At 33.5% G+C, this 13,408-nt stretch overlaps 1 protein-coding gene across 1 annotated transcript in view; it reads right to left on the reverse strand.

The window, feature by feature from the left end:
• The window catches only part of CSMD3 (CUB and Sushi multiple domains 3), a 639,662-nt gene that overhangs the window by 68,249 nt on the left and 558,005 nt on the right, over window positions 1–13,408 (reverse strand). Inside the window, exon 44 of the mRNA XM_074202120.1 lies at window positions 8,287–8,469. Within this exon, the coding sequence (XP_074058221.1) occupies window positions 8,287–8,469 (183 nt within the window). The remainder of the gene's footprint in view (window positions 1–8,286; window positions 8,470–13,408) is intronic.

Raw genomic sequence — 13,408 nt, forward strand, 5'->3', positions numbered from 1 at the left:
TATATTTTGGAAAGTAAGATGGTACATTGTTGGTTAAAGCAATCTATAAAGCAAATAAGTATTTCTGACCAACCATGTGCTAAATGCTAGGGAAAATAAAGAAAGACAAAACCAGCCCAGATGATTCACTAACTATGGTCACTATGGACAGATAAATTGCTATTACTGTCTTTATCTAGTAACTGACTTAAAAATCAGAACTAAAATTATTTTATACACATTAGTTAAAATAAAATAATGCTATATTATTTCAAGATCTCACTTTGAGTTTGTTTACTTTTTTACTTCTCAAAAATCATGAGACAGATACTTCCTGGCCTTCCCACTTGGTCTGGCTAGTCTATTTCATTGCTCACAGGGTTTAATAAGATCGTAGTCAACAACTCCTTTATTTCCCCATGAAACAGAAGACTATCAATTCTTGCCTTTTACCCAAGTCACTTCAGACCTCTCCACTTATTCCCTGCCATTCACTGACACCATGTCATTTGATCTACTTATATAACTTGAGGAACATTAGGACTTATCGTCTACCCCACCAATAAATGCTTTGGAATTTTGGGCTTTTTCATCTGCCCTGCAATTCAGCTTTATTTCATACATTGTTCCTCCTATTTATATGATCTCTGAAAGCAGGAATTCTCTCATTGCTTTCTGTAGTTTTCTAATATAGTGTTTAGAACATATTAAGTGTTTAATAAATGATTTTGTCATTCATTAATCTCCTTTGTAACCTTGCCATGGCCTTTGAACTATGGCAATTAAATCCTAATGTAATCAAACGCAGAATACCATCTTATTTATATGTTAATTATATTTTTCTAATTAAAATGTAGATCTGAAAATTACAAAGCTATTACCAAATAGACATCCAAAAGAAATTGTTTTCTTCCATCCTCATCCAGGCTTCTGGAATTAACAATTGCCTCATCTCAAATTTCGCATCAATTCTTCCCTAGTCTTACTCCAAGCTGTCAAGAATTCTAAGACATTGACCAAATGGTGCACACAAAAAAAATTGCTTTAGTTGTTTTACTATGGCTTGTGAGGGATTCTGAATATGAGGATTATTTATACATCAGTGATTCAGCAAGCAAACTCAGCTCTCCATACATTTCTGCCTTCTTTCAAGAATGTATAAGCATCAGTTCTTTTCCTTGTATTTTAAAATTACTAGTCAATCTCTCCAACACTCAATTGTACTGAAGACGTTCTGGAAGATCCATATGACCTCTCATATCACCTGGTCCCCTGACTTTTTCTGAATGAATAAACATTATACTTGTGTCTTGTTCATACTTCTAGTTCCTATCCCCTATTAACATATCTTACTGCCAGCATGATATGGAGGATTAAGGAAAGGAAGAACAGTCAATAGAGAAATAATAATAGAGGTACAATTTTGGAAGAATAAAGTCAGGTTCACTAAGGCAAAGTGGATGAGAAAAGTTAAGGAGAACAAGGAGTTAGTTGCTTTTTTGTGTTGTGTGTGTGTGTGTGTGTGTGTGTGTGAGAGAGAGAGAGAGAGAGAGAGAGAGAGAGAGAGAGAGAGAGAGAGGGATTAAGTTATAGAGGGTAAAAGAAGAGGAAAAAGTAATACTATTTAGGGTGGATGTGACAAAATAAAAAAAGAGAAAGAAGGAAGAAACTACATTGATTTTGAATCCTATACTTTTTTGACAAAGAATAATTTTAGTATTATCACAACAGAACAGGAATAGCAAATAAAAGAAATAGCCCTCAAGATACTAGGAAATAGAAACATGACCTTTATTGAATTCAAGTCAACAGGACTAATTGAACTACATTCTTTTTTTTCTTTGTTTGTTTTTGTAAACCAATGGGATTAAGTGACTTGCCAAGATCACATAGCTAGGTAATTATTAAGTGTCTGAGGCCACATTTGAACTCAGATCCTTCTGACTCCAGGGTCAGTGCTCTATTCATGAACTACATTCTTAGGAAAGTACTGAATGACCATAAAGATATGATCTTCACTGACTTGATAACTGCTTTTCAGTTTCAAACTTCCATCTCCTCTCTCTTGCACACAGATTGTCCAAGCCTTGAACGCACCATTTACTACCAAACCCCCCCCCCCCATTTCTGCCTTTCAGGATCCTTAGTATCATTCAGAGTTTACACACATAGCTTTTCCTGATCTCCAGTTGTTAGAGCCCTTCTCTTTGGCAGAATCTTTCTGACATATCACTAACTTCTCCTGAGACTACTAGATATCTGCTAATCAATTTTCCCAGAGTGCCCCCAAATTTCCTTTTCCCAATCTCTCCACTAGATAGGACCTACTTTGATTTCCTGTTATCGACTCTAACATTATCATCTTCACTCTTCATTTCCTTCTAGCGCTCATGCTTCTGCCTTACTCAAATCAACAGCTCTGCTTTAGTATGTCAAATCTCTTTTCTATAACTGTTCTGAATTTTCCTGTTCTGCACCAAGTTTGATATTCTTGTGTTATTAGTTTTTCCCTTGGCTTTCTTTTATTTCTGCCATCTTTGTCAGCTCATGCTTCTATTTATTATAACAATTTTCAGGCTATTTCCTATATTTGAAGAAATATAGGATATATAGTTCCATGTTCTTATTGACCTTAGTCCTTTTTAATGGGAATGTTTTATAATATTATATAGTATATTTATAATTTCCTGAGAATTTCTAAAATTCTTTAAATTTATCATACTCAAAAACTTCACTTTATACCATGGAATCACAATTACATTCATATCCAACAATATGTCAATGCTCCAAAAATCTGTAATTTCATTGCTCTTTATATACAAAATAGATTATCTTTAAGAATTTCTACAGGAAACTGAAACAAAACAAAATAATTCTTTTTTTCTCTTGCCAGCCTAATGAGAAGTCTTTGTGAATTGGCCTAGTCTGTTCCTATATAGTCTATTACAAGTTTAAAAAATTGGACCAACTTGTAAAGTTCTTTCATGTTTCTTTTACTGGTATTTGACTTAGTAAACCTAAAGCCACTGCTATATCATCACAAATAGTAAGAAAATGTCTTTAGTGGAACTTTGAAAAAGTTTTCAGGAAGAGAATCGTGAGAAGATGATAGGAGTGGAGGTTATATGTAGGTAGTTCTCTCCCCACAAAAATCACAATTTGGTATTGTTTAGTTGTTTCTGTCATTTCTAATTCTTCCTGAATCCATTTGGGATTTTCTTGGCAAAGACACTGGAGTGGTTTGTCTTTTCCTTCTTCAACTCATTCAACAGATGAGGAAACTGAACCAGAGTCACATAGCTAGTAAGTATCTGTGTCCAGATTTGAACTCAGACTTTCTGACTCTCTAACCCCAAGTCTGGTTCTCTATCCATTGTACTACTTAATTATCCCAATATTACAATGATACAAGTAATAAGTTCACAAATAAAAAGTCAATAAAAAAATAAAAGAACCCAGGGCAAACACTTTCTAAAAGAAATGAATATAAGTGAGGATTAGTTCATAGGTGTTCATGATTTCTTGTATTTTGTCCTCCTACCCATACAACACAATCAATGACCTCTGTTTTTCCCAGTACTAGGGCAACTAAGTGACACAGTAGATGGAGAACTAGGCTTGAAAGTAAGATCATCTTCCTGAGTTAAAGTCTGGCCTCAAACACTTACTAGATGTATGACCTTGGGCAACTCACTTAACCTGTTTGCCTCAGTTTCCTCATCTGTTAAATGGAGAAAGAAATAACAAATTACTCCAGGATCTTTCATGATGAAAGCTCTAAATGGGGTCATGAGAAGTCAAATCCACCTAAAAAATGACTGGATGACAGCAATTCCCAATAGTGGTAATTTAGTTAATATATTTTGAAGTGAGTCCCTTGGCAATGGATGTATAGAGGATGGGGTGAAAAGGAGGAAGTTATTTCAAATTCACATAACCAAGAAATGACATAATCAGAATTTTAATATGAAAGAAAAAATTTTTCATGTAGCAAGAAAAACAAATAAATAGTCCTGAAATTTATAATCAATCAGAATAGTGTAGGAGTACTCTAATTCTGTGGTTACAAGAAATAAGAGGAAAAAATGGGAAAATGATATTTCAAAGAGCAAAATAAATTAGTTGTACTCTCCAAATAATATAACCTGCAAAGTTGAACCAAAATAACAATAAAAAGAATTGGACATTTAATAAATGGAAAGAATGTGAATAATTCCTTCATAGGATCCCAGAGGTGAAAAAGAAGTTCAATGTGTGAAATGATCAAGCAGGTAATTTTAATAGCCATGACTACCCTTTTTTCTCTTAACATTTACATTCATTTTTTTAAAAAAATATAATAGATAACATTAATTTTACACATTCTCTAAAATTATTATATTCTAAGTTTATACTGACTTAAGTCAACTTTGGAATAGTTCCCCAAATCATATTTCTAGCCATATTTGCCCATCTTGAATTCTCTCTGGGAAATCTGAGACTATAGCTAATCCATAGCTATCTTGTTCCTTTTACCAAATGAAAATAATACGGTCCTTAGTTCCTGTACAAACATTCATGATAAAAAATTATGTTGAGAATATGAAAGTCTTGTTTTTATTGACCAAAAAAGAAGAAAAGGTGGTTCATAGCCCATAAAAATCAATTTAATTTGCTTCCTTCTCCAATAGCTTCTACTTTTTTCATTAGGGTCTTATATTCTCTTATAGTCTCAGAAAACACCTGGTTTGGATTCCACTTAGGAGATAAATTAATTTGGGGTATATAGAAACTTGTTCACTCTTACGAATTTTGCCCTGAGAGACATATTTAAGGGACTATTCTAACTATTTGAATTCTCCATAGAAAGGAGAAATTAGGGGTTTCTTGAAAGGTAAACTGCCATGTATCAGATCTGGATTGTCTAAATAAATTCCAGAAAAGAAGTAGAAAAAGTTTGGTTCTTTAGTTTCCCCATGTCATGACTTGGATTCTCGCTAACCTGATTTGAAGATGATATTGAATAAGACTTTTTGAATTCTAGAGTCAGAAACCAGACACCCAAAGAGACTTCCTTAATAAGTTACTTCTCAAAAGGAGAAGACCACTAGCAGGATCATCATGCTGATGCTGAACATTAAAAAGGTAGAAGATCTAGACCTTGATAAATATCCATAAAAACTATGATGAATTGCTTAGACAGTGAAGGGCTATGATGGATGTAAAAATATCTGTTTAGGAGTCTAATATAACATTTTTATGTTCTGAGGACAGAATATGACAGCAATGGGGCTCTCTTTGTTTAGTCTGTTTTTCCTCTTATGTATTGTATGTTGGATGATAAAGATCATATATTATGATTTTCCCCCATAATAGGATATGAAAGTGAACACAAAAAAAGAAACCTCAGGAAAAATAAAGTAAAAAAAAAGTATGCTTCAATTTGTATTGATATATCCATCAGTTATCTCTCTGAGGATGAATAGTGTCTTTTCTCTGAGGATGGATAGTTATATGAACAGAACAGATCAGAGCACAGCACTAAGAAAAGCTAAGTCATTCCCAGGTGGTCATCCTATAATTCTCATTACATCTGCAGATGTGAGTCTTTCCAGGTCTTACTGAGAGTATCTTGCTGATCATTTCTTAAAGTAGAATAGCAATCCATCTTAATTACATACCACAATTTGTTCAACCATTCTCCAACATGATGAAAGTCATATATTGTACAATACTGATATGTATACTGAATTTGGGAATACTAGACATGGATTATATACAAAATTTGTTGTAGAAAATTTCCAATATTTTTATCCTGGAATTTGTAATTTGTGTGATAACAAGCCAAAGAGAACCTGATCACTTTGGGATCAGATCTTCTGGATTATACTTAAGTGGGTACTGGGTGGAGGAGAATTTTTGGGTCTTGGATCTTATCCCTGAGTTAACCTGCATGGCTAGAAATGTCCATTAATCCAATTTATCATGACTATTGGTTGGTCTTTGAAATATTTTGGAACTTTGATTAATGCAATGATATGCCACAATGCCAGAGGACTAAAGATAGAATATGCTACTTTCTTCCAATCAAGTTTGATAAGCTAAAAATGCAGAATAAGACATATGCTTTTGGACATGGCCAATGCAGTAATGTGACACACATTTTTGTATTGAACTTTATTTTATTGCTTTTGTTATTTAATTGGAGGGAAAAAGAGAGGGAGAAAGGGATATTTGATTTGTAAAAATAAAATTTAAAGAAAAGATTGTTAGTTGCTAACTAATTCTCAAAAAGGAAACATAAAAGGAGGAGTGAGGAATTGGACAGTCTAAGAACTTGTTTCAAACTGGCCTGGGCAAGCATAGGCCACCTCCATTTTTTCTTGCCATAAGGAAGAGGAGAAATCTTCTCTTTCAACCTTACTGTGCTTTAGCATCATTTCATAGTTTATCTGTGTATACTACCAGCAGAGTATGTGTCAGTCAATCATCTGGAGAGAACTCTAGTCACTGATGACAAATCAAATGAATTCAAAGCTGTCCTCAAATATAGCCTGTTTGGCCCTGGACATGTCTCTTATTTTATGTTTGACTCAGTTTTCTCAACTATAAAAAGGATAATAATAATAGCACCTATTTTCCATAGATGTTGTGAAGATCAAATAAGATAATATTTGTAAAGTGCCTGACAGCTAGTTGATGTGTATATGCTTTCCTTTGTCTTCCCCTTCCCCTGATTCCAGAATAGTCACTAGAAGCTCAGTAGCTGATCCCAGATTGGGACCAATCCTGACTAATAACTTGCTTGACACAGAATAGGATGGATCAGTGGTTCCATGAATCAACCAGATAGCTGAGAGATTATGGCCTATATGCAAGAAATGATCAGAAATGAGTTTGAAATTATTCTTCTGGACCAGCTCTCCCATGTAAGGATTTATTTTTTAAATTTAAAAATGTTTTTGCTTTGGTTTTTTTGCAAGGCAATGGGGTTAAGTGACTTGCCCAAAGTCACACAGTTAGGCAATTATAAGTGTCTGAGAGTGAATTTGAACTCAGATCCTCCTGACTCCAGAGTCAGTGTTCTATTCACTGTGACAGCTAGTTGGTCACACTTGTAAGCCACAGGCAACTGATATTTGTAGCAGGGTCTATATTTATCTAGATATGATTTGGGATTTGGCTACAATTTCTGACCTTATAGAAAATAGATGAATGATTGTGACTGGGCAATTACTCTTTTGCTTTCCAACCATCAAGAGGGGTGGTCTGGAGTTAGTATGCTCTATCCTCTTTACACATCTTCCTGCATTCTATCTCTCTTAATTCCTTCTGTACTGTGGTCAGAATGGCCTTTCTTATTCATAATTATGGTCATATTATTGCTCTGCTAACAAATTTTCAGAAGGTTTTTATTATTTAACTAAATAAGTTCAAAATGACTTAACTAAGTTGTTCCCTTGTTTAAAAATCCCTTCTCCTCTTCTACTGATTTTTCCTACTCATTCTGAAAAGCTTAATTAATATTTTCTCTTCTGGGAATCAATGCATCCTTGATCCTCCTTAGTCAGCAATGAACTTTTCCCTTGGAGTTTATACAATACTTTGTCTTATAGCTCTCTGGTACAGTTATAATATATTGAAATCTCAAATACTTTGTCTATTTTATTTGCCCTCTTGTTGGTTAATAGACTTTATGATTACTGAGGAGAGTAATGGTATCAGATGTAACCTTTATATATTTGCTGGCACCTAGAACAATGCTTCACAATTTGATCAATCAACAAGCATTTATTAAGAGCCTACTATATGATAGAAATTGTACCAGATGTTTTATAAATTAATGAAAAAAATGAAAATCCCAAGCAGCTTATTTTCCAATGGAAAGAGATGGCTCTCTCTCTCTCTCTCTCTCTCTCTCTCTATATATATATATATATATATATATATATATATATATAGACAGATAGATAGATATTTAATGTATAGAATAAACTCAAAGAAAACTTGCAAAGTATTTGAAGACATATTGAATAATGTTTGCTGTATGATATTTTTATAAAGAAAATTATAAGGGGAATTAGGTGGATAGAGCACCAGTTCTGGAGTTGAGGACTTGAGGACTTGAGTTCATATCTGATCTCAGACACTTAATAAATAATGACCTGACTTTATTTGATCCCATTGCCTTGTCAAAAAAAAGAAAATTATAAAAAGTCATATTTTTCTGGACCATGAAAAGAAATAGTTCTTTCAGTTCTACACTGTCCTTTGTATGCACAAGTTATTAGAGATATTGGTAGAGCTTTTGCTTTTGCTGGAATTTACCTTTACATTCAGGTTGTCTTCCCGTCCAACTTCCATTGGCTAAACAAATCCTTTCTTCTGAACCATGAAGGATATAACCAGTCTCACAAGAGAAGTGGACAACACTCTTTGTCCTGAAATCACTCTCCTGTCTGGAACCATGACCTGGAATGCCTGGATCACCACAGGAACCAGCCACATCACCTGGAATTAAGCATGGTTTAGAATGTTATCTTTTGGGGACACTAAGGCACTGCTGGTAGAGTTGTGAACTGATCCAAACGTTCTGGAGAGCATATAGTCCCAAGGGACTATAAATTGCACCTGCCCTTTGATTCAGTAATACACTATTACATCTATATCCCAAGGAGATAATTAAAAAGTGAAAAAGATTCACATGTATGAAAATATTTATAATAGCTGTTTTTGAGTTGGCAAAGAATTGTAAATTGAAGGAATTCCCATCTATTATAGCTAAAGAAAGCAATTTGCTTCCCGATGAGGTTTTATTAGTTTTTAAGAACCCTGTATAGATCAACATGTGCACTTTTCTACATTTTTTCCTATAGCCAGAGATATGCTAGTAAATGTTTTGCAGCCAATACTCTAGAAGAAAAAAAAAATCATCACTTTTAAATTTAGAGTGCATTATTAGTATTTTCTCTATCACTTTATAAGTCTAGTCAACCAACAAACAAGAAATACAAGAAATCAGAAAAACCTGGCAAGATTTACAAAAACTGATGTTGAGTAAAGTAAGCAGAACCAGGAGAACATTGTATACTGTAACAGCAGCACTGTGTGATGATCTACTATGAAGGACTTAGCTTTTCTCAGTAATACAGTGATCAAAAAAATTCCAAAAGATCTGTGATGGAAAATGCCATCCAAATATAAAAAAAAGAACTGTGGAGTCTAAATGCAGTTCAAAGCATACCATTTTCGCTTTTTTTTAATTTATTTTTTGTTCTGTCATTTGTTCAAATTATTTTTCTTTGTTCTGATTTTTCTTTCATAGCATGACTAATATGGAAATATGTTTTATGTGATTGAATATATATATGCATGTATATCTATATATGCTAACATGGGGAAGTGGGAGAGAAAAGAGTAAAGAAGGAAAACATGGAACTCAAAACATTACAAAAAATGAATGTTGAAAGTTATCTTTACATGTGAATGAAAAAAATAAAATACAATAATCTCATACAAGAGAAAAATATTATGTTCTGACAAAACAAACTGATAAGTTGAAATAGCTTTTCCTTTCTACTTGATCCACTTCTTATGTGAAGAAATAAGTTGAGGGGACACAATGGTTTCATAAAGTAGGAATCCTATTTCTATGGATTTTTTTTTTCCTGGGTGAATGGAGTTTGAAAGCATTCAATAAGCAATATATGTTTCAAGAACATTCTAGGTGCCTACTTCCAGAGTTATATGACAATCAAAATGTGCAATTTGTAACTGACAGGAGAATTAGAGTAAATGACAACAGTTCTGTATAAAAGTGATTTTGATAATTTATTCATGATTTTTCTCAGATTTTCAATTACCTGTTATTTCTTATTAGCTAGAACAGCTAAACTCTAGAAAATGGGAACTGACATTTATATGGAGCTTTTAAAGTCTGCAAAATGAATATATTATCCTCGTTGAACCTCATAACAACCTGTGAGATAGGCATTATGGTAATTATAATCTCCATTTTAAAAATGAGGAAATGGAGACTCAGATAAATGACTTGCCCATAGTCATACAGGTCATAAATGTCAGAAGCTGTATTTAAAGTCATTCCTTACAGATTTCATAACCAACACTTTTTCCACTGTATCCTGCTGATGTCTAGAAACATATCACATTGTCTAAAATTTTACTTCATAATTCATTGCTTCATTATTTCTTAAGCAAAGATGACTGACATTTACATACTTTTATATCAAGATAATTAATTTGCAAAAGCTGAAGTTTAGGCATTCCATTTTGAATAATTCAAAAAGTGATTTATGGCTAGGTAGTATGTCCTTTGAATTTCAGTGATAAGAATTCATTTGACCCTTTGTAACATCTTAACTCACTTGAGTCAGTTGCCCCTTGAGGTTCTTTTCTATCGGGGTAGTAAGAAGGAAGTGGATTTATCAGAATAGCTAATCATAATGAACAACTAGTAATGACTTATCAAAGGGTTTTGGAGGATTTAAAAGAATCTTTCAAATAGGACATATCAATATGTCCTATATGCATATATGTGTGTATATACTATTAAATAATAGATCAACATATATGTGTGTATTTATAATCAGTTTCCTAATTAATATAGATCATGTCAGTTTATAAGAATATAAGATAATTTTAGCTAAGGAAAATTCATCTTTTTCAAAATATAGAATAATCTTGACACTGAACTTTCTTTAGCTATGTTCTTACTCTAAGACAATAACTGTGATGAATATTATGTTGAGCTATACAATGTAGCTAAAGAAAGCAAATTGTTTCCCCATGAGGTTTTATTAGTTTTTAAGAATCCCATACAGATCAACATGTACACTTTTCTACATTTTTTTCCTATAACTAAAGAGTATGCTAGCAAATGTTTAGCAAACCAATTCTCTAGGAGAAAAAAAAAATCACCACATATTTTAAATTTAGTGTGCATTATTAGCATTTCTCCATCACTTTAAAAGTCTAGTCAATCAGCAAACAATAAATCATGTCTTGATTTGTGACATCTATTAATTTCCAAGGTGTAAATGCTCACAATGAAAATATAATATTAGACTTTCCTTTTTTGAGTTAGCCTTTGCCTACTCATTTCTAAACTTGCTGCCAAGTACCATTGAAATGATAAGAGGTCCTGATTTATCTTGTCAATACTTCTGCATATCAATAGTGTTTTCCATTAACACTTTAAAAGGCATGAAAACTCATGGGCTATGAGATTTGACTCTGCCTTTCCAAAAGTCCACTCCCCTTCTGAGTCTCCTACTTTAACTCCTCCCACATCATAATTAATACAATTACATAGAAAAGATAAAGAAAGAGAAAAAAAAATTTGCATAGTACTTGCTATTTGCCAGGCTCTGCACTAAGTACTTTCAAATATTATCTAGTTTAATCCTCACAACTCTGAGAGGTAGGTGCTGCTACTATCCCAAATGGAAAATCACTAACACTAAACAATGCTCTTTCACACACAAGATGATATGCATGTGATTGAATTTACATAAGGATAATACATGTATTTTCTATTATAATTATTACTTTAGGGAAATTCGGATAAGACAAGTTCTACAAATAATTCTAAAAAGATTCAAGATCAGTCATTCCATTTCAAATACACTAATTTGCTTTTCATAAGGGAAAAAATAACCTCTCTGGTCTATTCATATCTTGATCCCAAACAAGTTATTTGAACCTGTTTGGATTGTAAAATAAGACCATTCATGATTTGTCAGCTGTATGAACTCTAAATAGAAAACACATTTTAAGGAAATTAATATTTAGAAATTTACAATCATTATTATTATTATTATCCTATAATTTATAAATAGCAGTTCTAACTAAAAATGTTTACATTGATATATTCTAAAATTTTGCCTCAGTAATCTCCATTCATTTTTTCCCCCATTTCACAATTTAATGATATTACTACAAGAGCAAATGATAATAGCAGACTTCAAACATTGCTTTTCTTAAAACAACTCATATTACATCAGGAAATACCTTCATTTAAATTTTGCACCAGTTATAAGAAAACTTTTATCACAGGTTCAAGACATTTTTTTAAAGATAAACCAGAATCTCATATCTAATTCTGCTTCTGACAATTGCTGTATAAGGTTGTATGAAAGGGGAAAAAAGAAGGAAGACAAACTGAAATAGGAGAAGGCATTTTAAAGTGATTTGGAGAGATTTGAGATTATGAGAAAGTTCAAAGATTGAATATTTAAAAGATAATTTGGGGCACAGGCAGCAGATGACTGGTAGAACAAAATAAGTAAACAAATTAGTAGGACAATATTGTTAAAAACTACCATTTATGGAGAACTAATATTTGTAAAGCACTTTACAAATATTATTTAATTTTAACTGTAATTCTCTTAACAACTTTCTAAGGTAAGTGCTATCATTTTCCTCTAATGGTGTTTGCCTTTCCTTGTAGAAGAAGAAGATGTCATCAGGGAGGTGATATCATGATATGGAAGTGAATTGGATTTGAATGAGGGTATATTGTCACCAGCCTCACTTTCTTCTCTGGGACCATCTGAGTTCAGTGGCAAGATATGGATGTGAGACAATCTATGTTAAGTGATTTACCCAAAGCCACACAACTAGTAAGTGACAGGTGTCTCAAGTCAAATTTGAAATCAGATTCTCCTGGCACTACACCTGGTACTGTATCCATTGCACCACCTAGATGCCTCTTATTTTCCTCTATTTTATAAATGAAGAAACTTGGTCTGAAAAAAGCTTAACTCTCTTTCCAAGGGATATATAGCTAGTGAATAAAGTAGGATCTGAACTCAGTTCTTCATAATTCTAAATCCAACATTTTAGTTTTGCAAGACTAGGTAAGAGGATAATAAAATAAAGGAAAGAAAATCGAGTGGCAGTCAAGTAACTGTTGCTGAAGAGACTTTTTCACAGTGTTAATTGTGGAGATGGAGTCAAGATAGCAGAATGAAGTCCGGATGTTGTCTGAACTCTCCCAAGTCCCACAGAAACAAAATTAAATCAGATTAACTCTAAGTGGATCCTAGAGTAACAAAACTCACAAAAAGACAGGGTAATACAATTTCCCAGCTTAAGATATCTTAGAATGATAAAGAAAGGTCTGTTTCACTTGGGTGAAAGTCCAGGTAGTCTGGGAACAAGTCAATGGAAGGGTCTTAGTGATTGCACAGATCAGCAACCAAGGGCTCCGTGCTGGTTCAACAGGCCGGGGCAAAGGAGACCAGCTGGCAGACCTCCAGCCCCGGTGTATAAAGCAAATTGTCAGCCTCAGAACACTAGCACATAGGTGTGACTAGGCAAGGCCACCTCAGCACAATAGACATATGGCCAGCACTGGAGGTCCTAACCCAGAGAGTCAGGGCCCTGGTCCCTTTCCCCACCCCTGCACAAGAAGTTTCTAACAGCACCC

This window comes from Macrotis lagotis, chromosome X (genome assembly GCF_037893015.1).
Source record: "Macrotis lagotis isolate mMagLag1 chromosome X, bilby.v1.9.chrom.fasta, whole genome shotgun sequence".
NCBI classification, from domain to species: Eukaryota; Metazoa; Chordata; class Mammalia; order Peramelemorphia; family Peramelidae; genus Macrotis; species Macrotis lagotis.